Source organism: Chenopodium album, chromosome 6 (assembly GCF_948465745.1).
Source record: "Chenopodium album chromosome 6, dcCheAlbu1.1, whole genome shotgun sequence".
Lineage (NCBI taxonomy): Eukaryota > Viridiplantae > Streptophyta > Magnoliopsida > Caryophyllales > Amaranthaceae > Chenopodium > Chenopodium album.
In genome coordinates, this window is record NC_137839.1 from 71,642,947 (window position 1) to 71,663,572 (window position 20,626).

Below are 20,626 nucleotides of genomic sequence, written 5' to 3' on the forward strand. Positions count from 1 at the left end.
TATACCCCTCCACTGATATTTGAAAAGACGATTATACCCACAGATAAACAAACTTTGTATATCTGGGGAATTAACTGGGCACAACTCATATTAAAATGTATATTATGTGATCACCCATTATTATAAATACATGCCAATGCTTTAATTTAAGACAAATCATTATCCAAATAATAAAATGATATTACAAATTAAAATTAACCCTAAATTTTATTAGGTACTCTTTAAAGAATCATCACATTTGCCCAAAACATTTTGCCAAATCCTACTCAAAAAAGTAATTTCCACATTAACAGTTTAACACCAAGGGCCAAGGCATCAAGCACGATCATAAGTTGCCTATTCTTTTAGGAGTATAACTTATACATGTGCAAAAAAATAATTATATACTTCGTATATAATTATTTCCATGGTGATGATGATGTTCAACCATGCGGCCCAATCGAATTAGGTTTGTGTAATCTTGTGGGCCATGGGCCGAAAGGCCTGGGAAAACAAGCCCAATAACCCGATGAATAAGTTGAAACCAACATTCTTTGTAATCTGGGCCCCATTTCATATGTGGAAGTATGAAACTCCTAATTAGCTCCCAACATGCATTCATGAATTTTGGTATCATCCATGCCAATGATATGTAGTTCTTATTTGGCTCCACTTTCAATTCCTACAATCATCCATAACATAAACAAATATGTCAAAAGAATTGTACATCAATGATATAGTTAAAAATCATGAATCCCTTCAATAAAGATTCAGACTTTTTTTTTAGGTGTAATATGACTTTTTTACATAAATCGTAAATTTAAAGTAAAACCATATGAAGACAGATGGAGAAATTTACCCTTCCTTGGTAGAAACTATCGTAGTAGAGGCACGGGCCGAAATGTTTAAACAAGAGAGTCTTGTTATCATAAGGAAGTCTAGGAACCATATCATTGCAATAAACATACCTACAATATTTGACATTATAGGTCTTCAAATTCTTCTTCATAAAATCTCCAAATTCCTCATCTCCAACTCTTGGTTGTCCAAATGTATAAACACCCTCCAATCTATCAAGCAATTCTTTCTCTTCATGCAATATTAAAACACTAGCGAATAAAATCGCTAACGCACCACCCAAACTATGTCCCGCTACTACAAATTTTGCGTTCTTGTTCTCTTTAATTATGTTTCTAAGGACTTGTCGAATTTTGTAATATGCAAATTGTGGTTGTTCATCGCTCGTTTCGATCTCTTTAGGCCATCCGACACCGGATTTAGTGTTTTGAAGGCCTAATGCCTTCATGAATCCGGCGTGAACTTTTCCTACGTTCGTTAGCCTAAACCAAGAAATATCAATGTCTGCGCAACAGTCGTCTGTATCAAAGGGGTTTGTGCCTCTAAATGCAACCACTATTGTGTCTTTGTCCTTGCTTATGTTGCGCGCCATGAATGCATCTGTAGAATTGCTCGCTTGGAAATCTGCAACAAATGATTCAAGAATTAGTTAATTATATTGGTGCAAATAAATTTTTTTAGGATAATATTGTTTGTATAGTACCCTTCATTATACGGGATGTAATAAGGGTATGGCCTGGTTTTGGGTGGCACATGTCTCACCATTTTCAGAATTTATAATATTTAAAACCAAAATAGAAATATAATAAAACGAGCATATATGGAATATGGATCGAACTGATAATATCAAGTACCTCAACAACTTAATAATCCTAGGTCCGCCCCTAATGTAGAAGAGAGTATACAATAGATAACAAAAATATATTCTTCTATTGCTTTAATAATGCTTACCATTTCGAAAGTTATAAGCCCCTAACAGCTCCATCTGTTAAATATTAGAAAGAGTCAGATGTCAATATAAGAATAGTAAAAGATGGCGATCATACATGATTACATGCAAACATATAAATAATAATAATAATAATTTATTTTTTTTTTTAAAAAAAAAAGTGTACAATACCTTCCAATTTTCCTCAACAACATTTTTTATGAAGGCTGAATTTTCATAGGATAACTTAGCAGCCATCCAAGAGAGTGAAGCTTCATAATTGGCATGCCCCGGTTGAATTTTTTGGTCCAAATCCACTCTTGGATCGAGAAGTGCTATAATTGATCTATATGTCTCGCTTGACTCATTTGACATATGCACTTTTCCTGTCCAATTTCATAAGATTTTTAAACAAAATAATAATATAAGGAATATGTAAATTAAAAACAGTATGTATAATATATATATATATATATATATATATATATATATATATATATATATACCCCACATTAAAAAAGAAGGGGTCTTATGCGTGAAGGGAGGGGTTAAAACTCTTAACTTCATAAGTTCATACTTCGTATATCACTATTACATCAACAAGTTTGTTTTTTCCACAATAATATACGAATAATATTATATCATTTCACAAATAATAACCCTTTATTACAATTAAAAAAATTATCAAACTCTATTATATATGTTATGTCTTGAAAATGCTATCGATTTCTTATACTTAGCTCTATTATATATGTAATGTTAACAACTTTAGAAGTTATCCAACTTTACTTCCAATATTATATGAGACACTAATGAATTATCAATTCAATACATGGCTCATTTTATCGATTATCATTTATTTTATTTTAGACGTTACCCTTTGTAAATTATGATGGAACATTATAGGACCTTTCTCTAGCCTCCTAAATGGAAAACCCATACCCAAACTACCCTTAGAAGCGTGCAGTAACAAGTAATTGTGTATTACTAACACGCGGTAAAATAATTGTAATTAGCACAAGCTAGGATGCTAACTTAACATAGACCTCAATTAGTGGCAAGATATTTAATACAGTAAATGAATTCACTAATTACACGGGACATAATTATGTATTTCATGATGGTAAGCATTAGTTAAATTAATTTAATAGCTGGCATAACCTTCATTATCAATTTTTGAATCATATGCTACCAATTGGATCCCATCTAACTATTTTCTGTTAACTCGATGATTAGTGCAGATTTAACCTAATCTTTTAGATTTATGAATTATGTAATGAGTCCATTTTGATTATTAATCAATGAATTAATTTCTAATTACACAATCGATCTAGTTGGCACTTTGCAGTATATATACAGAAATTTGAATAATGCGTGTATTACAATTTTTTTTTTTATGAAAGAAAAATAGAATATTTATCATACGTGTAACCTGAGGCTACTCCATATATAGCAAGTCACAACAAATTTAAACCTCGATAAATGACATTTTTTCATTTACCTTATTCTTAGCACTTATATTATGTATTTTATTTCTTTTTAGAAAAGGCTCTTATTATCTCTTAGGTTTGAGCATGCATATTAAGATTGGATAATAGTAGGGTACGGTGGTTTTTTTTTTTAGATTGACCAAAATAGACAATTAGTTGAGGATGTATATCACGTTACTTATTTACTATTGTTTGGTAAAGTAACGATTGACTGATTATTATCTTTATTATAAAAATAGTGTGACTCATAAAAACTACAAGGTAATTAAAACAAAAAAGAAATTACACTTAAATTACTGATCAAAGTAAAAATTTATGGAGTAATAGTTAAACTAATTATAAGAAATAATCATTAATTAGTGAAAAACATAAGTATGGAGTAATAGTTAAACTAATTATAAGAAATGATCATTAATTAGTTAAATTTATATTGCTAACCTTTGAAAAAATTTAACCACAATCTGAGCAATCCACCATTGTTTGTTATTAGATTCATCCATGTTACGATGAAATAGCCAATATGAGCCATTGGTGTCTTCATGTATCGAAACAACTTAAACAAAACAGCCGAAACAAAAATGAGCCATCGATAGTTAAAACTTCCTAGGTCTTGTTCGATTTCGTGAGGGCAAACAATATGATTAGCTCTCTCATTGAAGAACAAAAGGCGAAGAAGATCATAGAAACTAGCATTTTCTGGGTATAATTCAAGATAATCTTTGCATACTAAGCTCTCTGAAGAACAATAGTAAGACATGTTTAGAAGAAATGAAGAAAGAATATGATGGATATGTTTGTGGTGTCATTTGGTAGATGTCACAACTTCTATTTATATATTCATGCATTTTGTACTTTATGCACGAAAGAATAAAGGGTTTCAAAATTGGCATGTTAGCGTTATAACTTTACTCAATCGGTCCACTTTTACCTACTCTATAATTCTATATGGGCATAGCTAGTTATGTGTTATTATTATTTTAGTAAAACGTTGCGTTCCAAAAAAAAAAAAAAAAGTAAAACATTGCGTTCCCAAAAAAAAAAAAAAAAAGTAAAACATCACGTTTTTTGTGTGCAGTGGCTGGTCATACTGTGTTGTCGACTGACAGTCTGACACACTCCAAAATTAACCTTGACCGAGTAATTCCTAATTGAGTAACCCTTAACCGACCGAGTAACTCCGGTCACACGGTGTGACTAGTCACATATGAAACTTTAAGAAAGTGGAATTGGTTTATGATATAATAATATATATGTTGTATTTACTTGATTTTATAATTTTAAACTTATGCAGTACTCTTTATATATATATATATATATATATTTGCATCACTTCCCTTTTATAGGTGTTTTTTTTAAATGCATCACTTGTATATTTGGTAACTTTATATTGCTTCGTTTTATCATTTTTCTCTCTTACTTTAAACCCTACTCAAATTATTTTATTATTTCTCTCTTTCATGGTCCCCACTTAAATAATAAAATAATAAAATATTTATCCTCTCTCACGTACTTTATCTTTCATCATCACCATTTTACTTTTACTATAATAATTTATTCATCCACTCACAATATTATATTACTCTCCTAAAACTTTGTACATTATAAAGTAATGCAAAATAAAAAACAGAGGAAGTATTATATATTAATTTTAATTAAATTTATCTAATCTTATCGTACGTAACTAATTTGAATATGTAACAACTTATTGAAATATGTTAAAACTATATTTTAGTAGTAAATTGAATTTGGTATATTACCCTTATACAAAGTAATACTAGTATAATTAACCAACTAATAACTTTATCTGGACTCATTACTAATAGTAGTAAGAAATCTGCAATATAAGGTTAACTAAACATACATTAGTGAATATGAGAATCAAGTGATGGATACTTATTATGAAGTTATGATACGGGACAAATTTAAAGGTACAATAAAAAAATAAAAAAATAAAAAAAAAAAAAGTTTTAAAGAAGGAAGAAAGTAAGTGATTTTTTTATTTGATAATTTTAATGTCATCTTCGGATAATTTGAAATTATAAGTTTGATAGGGGCTTCATTTTATATTTGTTGGTTTATAAATTTTGTACTTTATTTTTTTGTTTATTTGTATTTTGAATTTTTTCCGGTTTGACAATTAATGAGTCATAAGATAATTAATATTTTAATTTTCTAAACTAAGTCCATAAAAAAGTACCATATCCTCCATATAAAATACTAATCCAATTATTATCCTATATAAAATAATTTGAATCAAAAGACATATTATTATAAAACTATTAGAATATGCCCTATTATTATAAACTATTAGAATAAGTAAAAGTTTTGTGTAGAACGGACTCACGTGAGTCCGGTCATACAAACATGAAAAAAATATTTGAGGAAAAAAAAATTTTAATGGTCAGAAATTAGATAATAATAGTCATATTAGATTATAATGGTCAGAAATTAGATTATAATGGTCAGATATTAAGGGGAAAAAATCTTAATGGTCAGAAATATGATAATAATAGTCCGATATTATAATATAATGGTCAGAAATTAAATTATAATGGTTAGAAAGTAAATTATAATGGTCAGATATAAAATTATAAATATCAGATATTAAATTATAATTTTCAGGAAAAAGGTTATATATATCAGAAAATAGCTTAAATGTATCAGATATTAAAAAATAACCAACCTTGGGGTGTCCTGCTTCACATTTAAGCTCTGCTCTTCGATCTGTCAACACAAAATCATGATATCTGGAAAGTGAAGATATCATATTGATGCTTATTACCTGACTACTGCATTAAAGCTCTTGCTGTCATTGATGCTCAGTCATCAACATCAACCTTCACATTGTCTTCATCTTCAACCTCACCTTCACCTTCCTCGACCGCCATTTCCGTACTCCACCTCCAAAGCTTTGTGTTCTCCTGATTGAGAACGAAGTCCGTACTCCTCCTCCTCTCTACTCCGAAATCCTCGGCGGAGTTCCGATGTAAAGCCTCGTCGTATAATACCTATAAAATCAAAATCAAAATTCTACAAAAATTATTAATCAATCAAAAATCATACGAAGTATAATTAAGGAAGAATTAAAAATCAATTTTTCAACTAGAGGTGTAGCGGTTGTTGGGGATGGGTGGGGGAGGGTTGCCGAAACCGGGAAATGGGAGGGAGAAGGTCGCCGGCCGCCGGTAAAGGCTGATATGTGACAACGGGTAGGGGGTCAGAGTATACATTATAAACTGGACTAACGTGAAACGGACTCACACAATACCTTCTGTTAGAATAATAAAATACCTATATATAAATTTGAATCAAAATGTGTGAATACTAATTCAATTAGGGCATGTTCACTTCAGCTTAATTTTCAATTAGTTTAGTTCAGTTAAGTTTAGCTCCTAATTTCTTTCTCTCATAAAATATTCATTTTAGCTCTATTCAATTTAGTTCCGTTCAGTTTAATTCAGTAAATGTGAACAGGGCACAAGCCTTTAGTGTTTGGGCAAATATCAAGCATGATTTGGACTAGTGATTATTGATGCTTAAAACTTAGGATCGGAGTGCTTTGAATATTATATTTTATTCCTAATTGTTATCCCTTTCGAGAACGATATGATGCTTGAATTGGAGGATCTAAGATGTAGATGTGGTCATGAGTATATTGACTTAGTAGTAAACGGAGTGGCAATTATTAGTCATACCATATCATAATTAATTATTTGGCATGCTAAAAGTCATTGAAACATTTTTTTCTTTGTTTGGTGAGATACTCGTGAAACACTACACTAAGGTCTAAATCGTGTTAGTTCTTGATGTGTTATATCTAGCTATGTGCCTATGTCCCATCATTCCCATGTTTTATTAGTAAGAAAAGTGATAGTCAAAAAGCTAATTAATTACGCGTTTACACGTTTGTTTAGTTTTTTTTTTTTATTTTGTTGCTTCACTAAACATCGAAATAAAATAATTAACTTGTATATAAAAGTAGGTATATTCTAATAGTTTTATAATAATCCTGCTGCATGTTTATTTAATGCATAAAAATACTTTATTTATAATTTTATCTAATCTATACTTAGTATTTAAAAACACAAACCAAAATTGACACATGTCATCATTCTTTATTACCTTTCTTTATTCATTCTCTCTCCTTATGTTTTCAAAGAAATTCTCTCTTCATCTTCCCCTTTATTTCTCAATAACTTTTATATTTTGTAATCTTTATTTTAATTCAATAACAAATTAAATTTCCTAAACCTTCTCCTCTTCTCATTATTCCATCTATCAATTCAATTTATTCACATTCATAATTCATTTCTTTAATTTGACCCCTTATATTCCCCTTCTTCTTATATAAATACAAATTTTCAATAAAGATTTTTTCACACTCATTAAGTTTCAAAAACTAAAAAATTAGTATATCTCTCAAAATTCTATGTGAAATTTCTACAACAATGAGGATGATGATTGAAAAGGGAAATATTTAGGTGGCAAGAATACTATGGAAATTCCATAGGATGACATTGTTTGCGTGTCATGGGGCTTTAATTTTGAAGATATTAAGCGCAATATAAGAGACATATATTGGTAAAGACTAAAGAAGAATATAATGTCTTCACATTTGATGTAAAAATTGTAAATTACTAAATTATAATAAGTGTTTGGTATTTACAAAGCAGTTTTTTATACAAATTGTTGATTAATATATCATGCGATAGAGATATGATTTTATGATTTTATGCCATTTTTTCTACAACTATTAGTCTATTACCATAAATTCATAAAATATTATAATATGTCAAAAGACGATAAAATAAATTCATTCAAATCATTTGTAAAAGTGTTTTTTTTTTTTTTTTTTTTTTTTTTTTTTTTTTTTTGTGACAAGATAATTTGTAAAGTTTCAAATAAATAGATAACTTAAGCATAACCCGTGCGTAGAACGGGTCCAAAAGCTAGTTATTGTCAAAAGGACAGTGGACACCTGGCTCCGTTATCTGTTTTTGTTTTTGTTTTGGTTAAAGGATGATGTAGATTAATTATGCACTTAACCATTGTTATCTAATTTATTTATTTATTTATTTTTGGCCGGTATCTAACTATTGAAGATGGAAGATCATGAAATAAAGGAGAAGATCAACTAATACGATAATTAATTGTGACGATAAAGACATTATTAAAGAGGTAAGATCAATATATTATACTAATTAATTGTGATTTCGATCATCAAGCTAAATCACAATAATTAGTCAAATGCGTTGGACATAACGATTAATTATTAGGGCATATTAGCCTTATTCAATTAGACAATGGAATAATATAATAGTTAAGTAGGGGCTTTCTTTTACTAATTATAGAAGATGAAAGCTTAGTAGTAGTTTGTACTTCAATTATTAAATTATAACTTATAATTCATTTGTCTTTTTACTCAATTTATTTCATGCACGTACTTGCACTAGTTCACTACCTATTATATATGTTTGTCAAATACTATAATAATTTAGCGAGCTATAGGACCAATTCAATCAAAAGATTAAGCTGATTTTTTTTAAAAAAAACAAGCTTAAAATGTGGATGCAGCATGGGTCTTCTGCATACCATGCGCGAAATATTCCATTTGAAAGTGGAGGTGCATGAGATTTGAACCTGTGACCTTTGTGTCACGATGACTCCAATACCATGTTAAGGGACCAACCCAACCAAAAGTTTAAACTGATGGTTGAGACAATGAATATGTTTTATAATCTATCAATTAATATATTCCCTCCGTTACGAATTACTCGCAACAAACTAGGGAATTGCGAACTCCTTGGAAAAAGATCTTAAGCTTGATTATTGAAAAATAAGGGTATATACTTAAGTATTAATCCAACCAAAAAAAAATTAAATTAAAGTTCACAAACCACCACAACCCAACACCATGAATTCACGAACCACCACCACCACCACCACCTATCACCACCACCTAGCACAGCCCCACGAAACCACCCAACACTACCACCACCACCTATCACCACAACCTAGCACATTAGCACCACGAAACCACCCAACACCACCACCTAGCACAGTAGCACCACGAGTTCACTCGTAGCAGTGCGAACCCACAATACACCGAACGCACCACAACCCAACACCATGAATTCACGAACCACCACCACCACCACCACCACCTATCACCACCACCTAGCAAAGCCCCCCGAAACCACCCAACACTACTACCACCACCACCTATCACCACAACCTAGCACAGTAGCACCACGAAACCACCCAACACCACCACCTAGCACAATAGCACCACGAGTTCACTCGTAGCAGTGCGAACGCACCACAACCCAGTAGCACGAACAACCACAACCCACAACTCAAACCCCGCACCACAAAACCCACAACCCACAACTCACGAACCTACAATCTACGAATCGACACACCCAAAAATCCCGCCCCTGAGAAAAACGCAACCCTAAAAATATGAACGAAAGGGATGTAAATGACAAACTAATGCCTTCTCCATCTTCAATTAAAGCTATAATTGGTCAAATTCAACCAACAAAACTCTAGATCTAGAGTTTTGATGGTCAAATTTGACCATAAAACCTTCAAATTTGAGTTTAGCGGCAATGACGGTACGAGACAATAAGAAAAGGAAGATCGAGTGGAGAGAAAACGAAGGCGGCGACAAGCAAGAGGAGGACGTCACTGACTTCCGAAGACGGTGGCGATCTTCATAGAATATTGCGGTCTAATTGAGAGGAGATGAACAAAGAGAGAGAAATTTCTGGGTTGATGAAGAGAGATAGGTGGTAGTGGTGGTGGTTGCCAACGAAGGTGATGGTGAATTTAGATGGAAGTTCAATGATTTAGGTGGAAATGGTTAAGTTAATTAATGTTAGAGTTTAAGTTTAAGATAAAATTAGTAGTTTAATTAGGGTGTTTAAAAAAATTAAGGGTAATTTTGTAAAATCACACAAAAACTTACTATAAAAGGAATTTTTTTTTTATTGCGAGTAATATGTAACGGCCATTTTTAGTAATTGTTGAGAGTAATATACTACCTCCGTTAATTTTTATGTACAACTTTGAAATATTTTATATCTCACAAATAATACCCCAAAGTTGCACATAAAAATTAACAGAGGTACTATAACGGAAGGAGTATTTAATTATCGATATCTATGAATAATGTAAAAAATATTCAATATTTAAATACAATTACTCTTAATACTTGTATTTATTGGGTATGTGTGTGAATCACAGAAGATAGTTTAAGTGACTAGAAATTTTTTACACTTATCAAGTAAACGAAGAGATCGAGTATAGATATGATTTTATTAACTGTTATGATTACTGAGAACACTAACAAGAACATAATGTAAACATAAACAAGGAAAATTCTTTCTAGTGTAGACAAAGTTCGTTCAAAGAATCTACTAGTGTAGACAAAGTTCGTTCAAAGAATCTACCGTGTTGAATCATGCATGACTTTCTCAAACAACATACTTCCTCCGTTTTTTTATTATTGCACGATACATGTTGGGCTCACATATTTTGGTAGTGAGAAAAATGAGGAGAGAGAAGGGTAAAAGTACAAATAAGGCCATGTGATGTAAACATAAAGTAAAGAATCAAGTGTTAAACGTAAGGGTATATTGGATATTTACAGTGTGAACACACATATTTTGTTTTTTTAAATGGAAATGGTGCAATATTTGTGAAATTTTCTTAAAAGGCAAGTGGTGCAATAATAAAAGAATGGAGGAAGTATATGACAGATATGACTCATATGAGTGTCCTACACTGATTAGAAGTAAAGATATTTATGCTGACTTGGCAACTCTATGTTGATTTTATTCTTCTTTCTTCATTTATAGGAAGATTGTTAGAATTTTTGTTGTGTAATAATGATGTACTACATAAACTAACGGTGTGTTTGGATAGAAGGAAATGGAAGGAAAAGAAGGGGAGGGAAATGGAGAGATGTGATATCTTTCATTTGGATAACAAATGAGGAAGTAAGGGAATTGGAGGGGAGAGAAATGGAGGGATTAAATTATAGGAAAATAATCCCTCCAATAATGGAGAGATTTGGAAGGAAAACTCACCATTCTTCTCTCCCCTCCTTTTCCCTCCCCTCCTCTTCTCCTCACTCCCCTTCTTTTCTTTCCTCTAATGTTATCCAAACACACTGTAAGGGATGTAATAGCTCTTAATAAAATTAACTCGTAATTTTAAAAATTTAAAAATTAAGGGATAATATCACATAATAAAATTAACTCATAATTTAAATAATTTAAAAATTAAGGAATATTGAGCTAAATTAAGCGATGTCAACTACTCATAAAGATTCAAATGTGATATGTAGCATTATGTAATTAATATAGAACACATGCCAAGGCTTCACTAAAGTCGAACCATTATTCCAATATTACAATGATATTAATGTACAAAAATAAAAGTAACCCTAATTTTTTTGGGGTACTTATTAAAAATCATTATATTGGTAATTCTTGGCCAATACACTTTGCCAATACTAATTCCTAGGCATATTGCACCATTGTAAATTTGTAAGTTGCGTATTTTTTATTATTCTTGTGCAATTTATTTGTGCCAAGATTTTATGGACTGTATGATTTACTGATTTGAATTACATTCATTTAATTTTTTTTGTATCACGAGGCAAAGCCATGCGGCCCAATCGAGTTAAGTTAGTATAATCTTGTGGGCCGTGGGCCGCAAGACCTGGGATAATCAGCCCAAACACTCGATATAGAACTTGACACCAAGATTCTTTGTAATCTGGGCCCCATTTCATACGTGGAAGTATCATTCCCCTAATTAGCTCCCAACCTGCATTCACGTACTTTGGTATCACCCATACCAATGATAAGTAGTTCTTATTTGGCTCCTCAATCATTTCCTACATTCATCCACAACAAAAACAAATATGTCAAAAGGGATGTAACATTGATGGTGAAAATCAATATCATGAATGTATTTGTTAGGTTCAGATTTCATTTGTGGATATCGTATGATTTTTAATTTAATCAATAAGTTAATTTTCCTATAAAAAAATTATAAATCATGATATGCATGTGAATTTGCTAAATCTAGATTATGATGTAGTCGCTTTCAAAGTACTTTGTCAATTTATAGTTACTTAAAAAAAAAAAAAAAAATATTCAGGATCATTGCGATGACACTCTTTAAAAAATAAATACTTATAAAAAACTATGTAACTCTAAGGATTATAAAAAGACTCTTGTAGTCTCATACGAACAAATGTAGATATGAAGAAGAAAGACCAAAAAATAAAAAATTTACCCTTCCTCGATAGCAACTATTGTAGTAGAGGCACGGACCAAAATGTTCAAACAAGAGAGTCTTGTCATCAAAGGGAACTCTAGGAACCATATCATTGCAATAAACATACCTACAATATTTGACATTATAGGCCTTCAAATTCTTCTTCATAAAATCTCCAAATTCCTCATCTCCAACTCTTGGTTGTCCAAATGTATAAACACCCTCCAATTTATCAAGCAATTCTTTCTCTTCATGTAATATTAGAACACTAGCGAATAATATCGCTAATGCACCACCCAAACTATGTCCCGCTACTGCGAATTTTGCGTTCTTGTTCTCTTTAATTATGTTACGAAGGACTTGTCGAATTTTGTAATACGCAAACTGTGGTTTATCATCGCTTGCTTCGATATTCTTCGGCCATCCAACGCCGTCTTTGGTGTTTTGGAGGCCTAATGCCTTCATGAATCCACCGTGAACTTTTCCTACGTTCGTTAGCCTAAACCAAGAAATATCAATGTCCGCGCTACAATCGTCTGCGTCGAAGGGGTCTGTGCCTTTAAATGCCACTATTATTGTGTCTTTGTCCTTGCTTTTGTTGCGTGCCATGAATGCATGTGTTGAGTTGCTCCCTTGAAATTCTACAACAAATGACATTTTAATTAGGGCAAATAATTTTTGTTCCCTCTATTAGTTAAATTTCTTTACATTTTATGTACATACACTCCAAATCAATAACTTTAGACAATATATAGATCAACAATACGTCAATACATAATACATAGAACATAATAAAAAATTATATTAGTTTTATAATGCTTACCATTTCGAAAGTCGTAGGCTCCTAACAACTCCATCTGTTAAAATATTGGACGAAAAAGATAGTAAATGTAAAAACGCATATGTGATAAAAATATAAAGTAAAAAAAATTAGTGTATATAAAAATAGTAAGAACATATCGTTACAATAACTACCATAAGTCCATAACACATTTTTTTAAATTGAGATACTATCGAGACAAAAAGTATGGATTTGTTAAAATTCGAATTGACTTACCGTACTCCAAGTTAAACTTAATACAATAAACAACTTATTTAACGACTCTACTATTATATTGTTCGTAATACTTGCATATAAACTTGAATTAAACCGATGCTAACATCTCATCGTCCCAAACCAAAGCCAAATAAAAGAACATATGGAAAGTGTACAATAATACCTTCCAATGGTCCTCACCAGTAGTTTTAATGAAGGCAGAATTTTCATAGGCTAACTTAGCAGACATCCAAGTAAATGAAGCATCATAATTGGCATGCCCTGGTTCAATTTTTGGGTCCAAATCAACTCTTCTGTCAAGAAGTGCTATCATTGATCTATATGTGTCGCTTGACTTATTTGGCATAGTCACATTTCCTGTCCAAAATTTCATTGAATTCTTAAATAAAATCTATGATATACTAATTCTAGATGAAGATTGAAAAGGATATGCATATGTGATATATGCATGTACATACCATCATTTTATTGACACTACATATGTACCATCGTATTATTCCTAAGAACTAAGTATAATGAGCTAAAAGCGGAAATATTGAGCATGAAATAAACATGAAATACGAATAATTCCAACTTACAAAGTAACAATGAACTCTTCCATTTTATGTTTAGGGCAAATGACATTGTACACCATGAGATAATAATGAAAATTATATAATCATTGGTTCCTGCAGGCGCAGGTATGTTGTATCGTATAGTTGTTTTGCTTGAAAGAACATAATATAGAAAAGTGAAGAACATATAACTATAATAAAAAGAACATACTATTAAAATGTAATGAACATATACCTAGAGTGAATAGAACATGCTATTAAAATGCAATGAACATATACCCTTCAGTGATAAAAAAAATTATGGGAGATACAAACACCCGAAAATTGATAATCATCAGATAGAAGGGGAAACGTTCCTTTCCTGCCTCCTTCGATAAGGAAGGTTTCTTTAAATTCAAGGTTTTGTTAAACAGTTTCTTTGAATTCCTTGAATTTAAAGCTTTTTAAACTTTGAATGTACGAGCTCGTCGTAAACATCCCCCCGAGGGGGTTTTGGGGGGAAACGTTCCTTTCCTGCCTCCTTCGATAAGGAAGGCATGGTTGCCATGGGCTCTCTCTTGGCTGAGTCAGTTGGGTGTGGAAGTACTAATGGAGGAAGGCTAACCCACGACAGCTGACGGCGGATTGAGGGCGGAAACTAAACTCGAAGCATTTGAGTTGAGAAAAGAAGGTTCCAACTTCTAAGCCAATCGATCGATGCAACAAAAAGTATGTTTTTATTTTAGGGAATTTCCAGTCTTAGTTATAGCAGTAGGAATGTGGTCTTTGCCTTATCCGGATCTATCTACACTGTCTCAGCTCGTGCAAAGCAGTAAATATCTGAAGGAAGGGTACGGAGTTGATCCTCGCACCGAACTCTAAGCGCTAGTTGAATCTTCTAAGGAAGCTAACCTATGTTTAGTCGAGTTGCTTCGCTCCAGTTTCAAGCCTTCTTATAAGGCACTTCTCTCTCTTGATTCTATTCCCAGTAACCAGTATGGAGCCGCTTCTTCGCCCGACTTTCGTCGGTAGCTTGGGAACCCCCTCCTAGGAGGGGACCGATGATCGGCCACCTGTGGGACCGACTCCCGACAAGGAAGTACCGGCAGCTACTCGGCCTTTTTCTGATCAATCTCCGCCTTCTTGTGCCATAACCGGGTTTCCCCCTAAACTGCTCAACTGAGCCATATTTACACCAAAAAAGAGGGAAAAGAACATATGTTCATGTTCTTTGATTGTCAGAATAATGTGCTTTTATTTGTGACATAATACTCATTGCTTATTGTTAAATGTTCTTTGAATTTTGTCTTCAAATTATGGTGGGTATATATTAATAATGTTCATTACATAATATTATCATGTTCGTTCTTTATTAATATTACAGCTGTTCTTTAGATTTAAAAAATATAAAACTAGATGTTCTTTACAAAACATTTATATGTTATTTACAAAACAGTTGTATATTCTTTACAAAACAACTACATGTTTATTCCGTGTTTTTTGTCTGTACTAAGCATGGTACATTCGCCTGTACCTTAAAACAGCTACATGGTAATAATTATCTTAACCAGTTAGGACGCTTAGGACCTAAATGAAAAAAAAAACCACGGAATAAGTGATTATTTATCAAAAATGATATGAAATGAGAAACTATATGATTAGTAAGTTTTTTTTTTTTTTTTTTTTTTTTTTTTTTTTTTTTTTTTTTTTTGAAAATATATGATTAGTAGGTTATTATTATGTTCATAAGTAGTTGGATAATAGGAATAATGTAACGAGTATTTAATCAAACTAGCCTTCTGTCCCGTGCAATGCACGGGTTATTTATATGTATACAATATTAATTTTTATTTTATAACATATTTTTATTGAAAAATAAATAGTTTACAAAGGAGACAAATTAAAGGGGTGAAAATTAAATGTAATTGTAGAAGATATTAAGTTGAGGGAAAGTGAACCAAACAACATTCATATATGTATTGAATTAAAGCTAGTTTTTTTTTTTTTAAAAAAATATGAGAAAGGGGATTAATTAAATAAAATGTTAATGAGGTGACATATGACATTGCATTGGTGAAAAATAAAGTGTACATGTGGCATGATGGGCATGATGGTTTGTGTTTTTAAATATTAGGTATAGAGGTATAGATATCACAAAACAAGATGAAAGTATAATACAAAAGATGAATTAGCTAATACTATTTTGTTTTTACAGGTCGCATGAAGTTCATAACACAAACATCATTATTTTAATTTGTGACATCCATGCAAAATGTTTCATATAACCTCATGCAAAATATTTTAAATGACCGATGTAAAAACGTTCTATAAACTCATTTAGAAAGAAAAAATTAGAAAAAAAAAAGTTAAAAGCAAATTAAAAATAAGATAATAAATATTATTGCTAACCTTTAATAAAATTAAACAACAACTTGAGCACACCACCATAATTTGTGATTAGATTCATCCATGTTATGATGAAAAATCCAATGTATTTCAATGGTTTCTTTATGATACGAAGCAACTTCAACAGGAGAACAGAAGTAACAACAAGCCATCGATAATTAAATTTTCTTAAATCTTGTTCGAATTCCAAAGGGCTTACAATGAAACTTCTTCTATTATTAAAGAATAGAAGGTGAAAAAGATCTTTAAAACTAGCATTTTTTGGGTTCAATTCAAGATAATCCTTGCATACTAAGCTATCTGAACAACTATAGTTAGACATGCCTAGCTTCGAACGAAGAAATGAGAGAATTTGAAAATGATGCAATGAATGAGCATTTGGTGTCATTAAGTGGATGTCACAACTTCTATTTATATGTTCATTCTTGTTGCTCTATAGTCTATACAAACGACAAAAGAATCTAGGATTCTAAATTTGGTGCGTTTGTGTCATGATAATATTCCCTTAAACTATCCACATAAGTAGAGTGTAGTTATTTTTTCTCTCTTTGGGTTTTTAAGTAGAGTGTAAATTTGCCGATCTTGATGACCAATCATGGTTTCACTTTCTCGACAATACATCAATGGAGCTCCATCAAGAACGATGCAAAGACATCTAAAATTATTCATGAACAGTTCAGAAACGGTGCCATTAGTTTAATTAGGGGTGTTTAATACTACTTGTATTGAGAATTTAGATATTTTAAGGGATGATTATAAGTGCCAAATAAATGACTATTATCATTATTTAATAAATCACCCCTAGCTATTCCATTAAAAAAAAAAGTTAGTGGATGTATGTAAAAGTAAACTTGTAGACTCTAATAATAAGCTAAGTCTTATTGTTAGTCATAATATGAGGAGAATAAAACACTAAGGGATATTCAAAAAATAGTAGGGCTGCAAACTAAGACAAAGGGAGTATTCCTTACGAAAGTTTTATTACTTGATTGAGAATCATAGTGTCATCTATGAGTTGTTATTGTCTTCATATATGAGAATTGTCTTGTCATCTTTGTGTTGTATATCTGAAAATGCAAGTTCTATTTGGGATTTCATTTTGAAGTAATGATGTTTTAAAAATTTGGGCATACACTTTGTTTTCTACTGAATTAATGGTTCATATGATATACTAGTTAGTATTTTGCTTAAATTAAAGTCTAATGCTCTAAATAAATGTCTATATATAAACTGGTATAGAACCTAGCTAGAGAGGATGAAGTTTTAATTTTAAGGTGTCAAAACTTACATGTGTATATAAGCTTGACATTATTACTTTGTAACAAGCTAAGCGTGGTCTAGTACGTGGTTGATTGAGATATCGTAATATGTGAGAGCCATAGGTGGCATAAAGGTGTCAATTCAAGTGTCTAGGTCAGATTCAATAAGGCCAGGTCAAGTTGGGTCAATCTCAAAAACATGAATCATGCTAAAGCTTAATTATGATAATCATATAAGCCGAAATCTGAATCGAGTGTTTTTTAGGTTGGTTTTACATCGGATAGATTGGGCTTGACTCAAGAGTCAAGACTCTTGAGAGTGGCAATTAGTCGTTAATAACATACGTAGCATAAATAATCATCTTGCATGCTTTGTCATTAATAAAAACAATATACTTCGTGTTAGTTGTTCTTGGTTTACTAGATTTCTGCCCCACATTTAACTTATACTCGTAATAGTAAGCACAGAGATAATTAGTCAAAAGCTAATTACGTGTTTACACGTTTTCTTTTTTGCTTCACGGCTTCACCATCACTGAAAAGGAAATATTTTGTATGTCGAACATTATGAAATTCAAATCCCAAAAATAATAATCATAAATAAATACAAAATTTTTGAAAAAATAAAAAGAATTTGCAAATTGCAGCCATTTAAAGTTAGTATTTTACAAATTGCATTAATTTTTTTTTTTTGAAAAAAATTGCAAATTGCCGCCCAAAAGTTGTTATAAATTGTAAATTGCAACCTAATTAAATTTTTTCATCGATTTGAGTGTTGAAAAATGTTCGGTTAAGGTTGTAGCGGTCATTTAAGATTTTAAGGAATCAAATTGAGCTCGGAATTGACAAAAAATTAACATAAGTGCCTTGTTTTTACAGCAAAAAAATAATTGCCCACAAGTCGCTACATTTTTATTACGCAAAACGAGGTACTTGCGTTATTTTTTTGCTAATTCCGAGCTCGATTATGTTCCTTAATATCTAAAATGTCCCCTAAAATCTTAATCGAATATTTTTCGACATGCAAACCGATTAAAAAGTTTAATTTAGTTGCAATTTACAATTTACAAGAACTTTTGGGTTGCAAATTGCATTTTTTTTAAATTGCTACAATTTACAAAATACAAACTTTAAATGACTGCAATTGGCAAATTTTTCAAAAAATTAATGGTAAGAAAAATAGGAGATCCTCCTCAAGAGGGGAGTTCCTAAGCCTCCTAATGTGTGAGATACCAGAATAAGAAATAGGAAATTTTTTAATTTACCACCCAAAAATATACCTAATTTCTAACTTACCACCCAATTTTTTTTATTTTAAATTACTACCCAATAATTTAATTATTCACTCAGATTACCACCCAATTTGAATTTCTGGTGGAATTTAGTCACGTGGGCCCCAGTCAACGGCTATAAACGTCTATTTTTTTCTTTCAACAGTTTTCCCTCCCCGATTCTTCCTATAAAACACTTCCCCTAACTGAAATTGCCATCCCATGTTAAATTTCTTCAGAAATTCCACAAATTGGAGGTGAATTGTAACAGCAGTAACAGCCCTAATTTGCGACAGAAAATCAATTCGCTTCAGGTAACCTTTTAATCTATAAAAATTAGGGTTCTTGTTTGAATTAAATTGGGGGAAATTGTTGTCAATTTAATTGGGGTAATTAATTAGGGCTTTGAAGACAAATGAATTGATTAATGTAGGTTAGTAGGTTATCTAGTATTATTTCAATGGGGTTTCTGTTAAATCGTGTGATTGAATTTGAATTACTTTAGCTCGAATTGTAGTTACAAATCGTAGGGCATGTTAGGGTTGATTTGAACATGTTTTGAGCTTGTGTTGTTTATTTGTTGTGGCAGAAATGGAGGAGAATAAGGTGATTCTCATATTTAAGTATTTGACTGTTGAAATTAACATTGAATATGAGATTGGTAAAAGTAACTTGCAAGATACATAAATAGCATTTGAAGATCAACTTCGAGATATGGATGATCCATTACAGGGATCAATTGACCTACTGTACCCAATATTTCAGTACATTTATAAAGGGAAGTTTAGGACCTTATAGGATGATGGTGATGTGTTCAAGATGATTAGGAGGTTACCTAATCAGGACACATACATCATACATGTTGGGTAGGGGTGAGCATGGGACGGGTACCTACCCGTACCGTTAGTACTAACAGTTCGGGTACCCGATAACCAAAATCACTAAAAGTGATACCCATAACCGGAACCGATAAGTTTGGGTGCCCGGACTTCGGGTACCCGGATTTTCGGATCGGTTATCGGATACCCAATAAGATATCCAACAATGATAATTAAGCTTAATTATGTAGTTATTATGATATAATTTACAACTAATTAACAATAATACCATATGATCTTGACCATATTATTAATAATATTACTAATAATTGATATTATAAAGTGATTATGAAGTAAAGTAAAAGTTTAGATTTATATTAATAGATTTAAGTAGGGAAAAAAGCAAAAAAAAAAAAATGCTTATTGGATCGGATCGGGTAACCGTTAATTTTAAAATGATACCCATAACCATACCCGATAACAAATTATCGGAACGGGTACCCGAACCGTTATGGCTATCGGATCGGGTACCCTAATTTTCGAAACGGTTACGGATCGGTTTTTCGGATTTTTGGTTTTTCGGGTAGTTTTGCTCAGCCCTAATGTTGGGAGCACAAATGACCCTGGTTTCTTGGCTGACTGTATCATTAAGTACAGGATGAAACAAAATGGGACCTGGTCACCCCCTGTTTATCCTCATTTTGGTGGCCAACCACCTTAGTGAATAGGTGTG

The 20,626-nt window shown here is 31.7% G+C and overlaps 2 protein-coding genes and 1 pseudogene across 3 annotated transcripts; all 3 read right to left on the minus strand.

Moving 5' to 3' along the window:
* Positions 1-221: 221 nt before the first annotated feature.
* On the minus strand, positions 222-1,456 carry LOC145637184 (triacylglycerol lipase OBL1 pseudogene; annotated as a pseudogene). The gene is made up of 3 exons (XR_014114157.1): positions 839-1,456; positions 388-661; positions 222-262 (listed from the first exon to the last, which is right to left on the minus strand). The product of XR_014114157.1 is annotated as a triacylglycerol lipase OBL1 pseudogene (transcript).
* A 318-nt stretch (positions 1,457-1,774) lies between these two features.
* On the minus strand, positions 1,775-4,012 carry LOC145637185 (triacylglycerol lipase OBL1-like). The gene is made up of 3 exons (XM_081688667.1): positions 3,694-4,012; positions 1,958-2,151; positions 1,775-1,822 (listed from the first exon to the last, which is right to left on the minus strand). The coding sequence occupies exons 1-3, from the start codon at positions 4,010-4,012 to the stop codon at positions 1,775-1,777; spliced, it is 561 nt and encodes a 186-aa protein (XP_081544793.1).
* Positions 4,013-6,074: 2,062 nt separating this feature from the next.
* Positions 6,075-16,867, minus strand: LOC145637186 (triacylglycerol lipase OBL1-like). Its single transcript, XM_081688668.1, has 7 exons — positions 16,549-16,867; positions 13,770-13,963; positions 13,373-13,406; positions 12,568-13,190; positions 11,920-12,163; positions 9,678-9,709; positions 6,075-6,263 (listed from the first exon to the last, which is right to left on the minus strand). Exons 1-7 carry the CDS (start codon positions 16,865-16,867, stop codon positions 6,075-6,077), a joined length of 1,635 nt encoding a protein of 544 aa, XP_081544794.1.
* Positions 16,868-20,626: the final 3,759 nt, after the last annotated feature.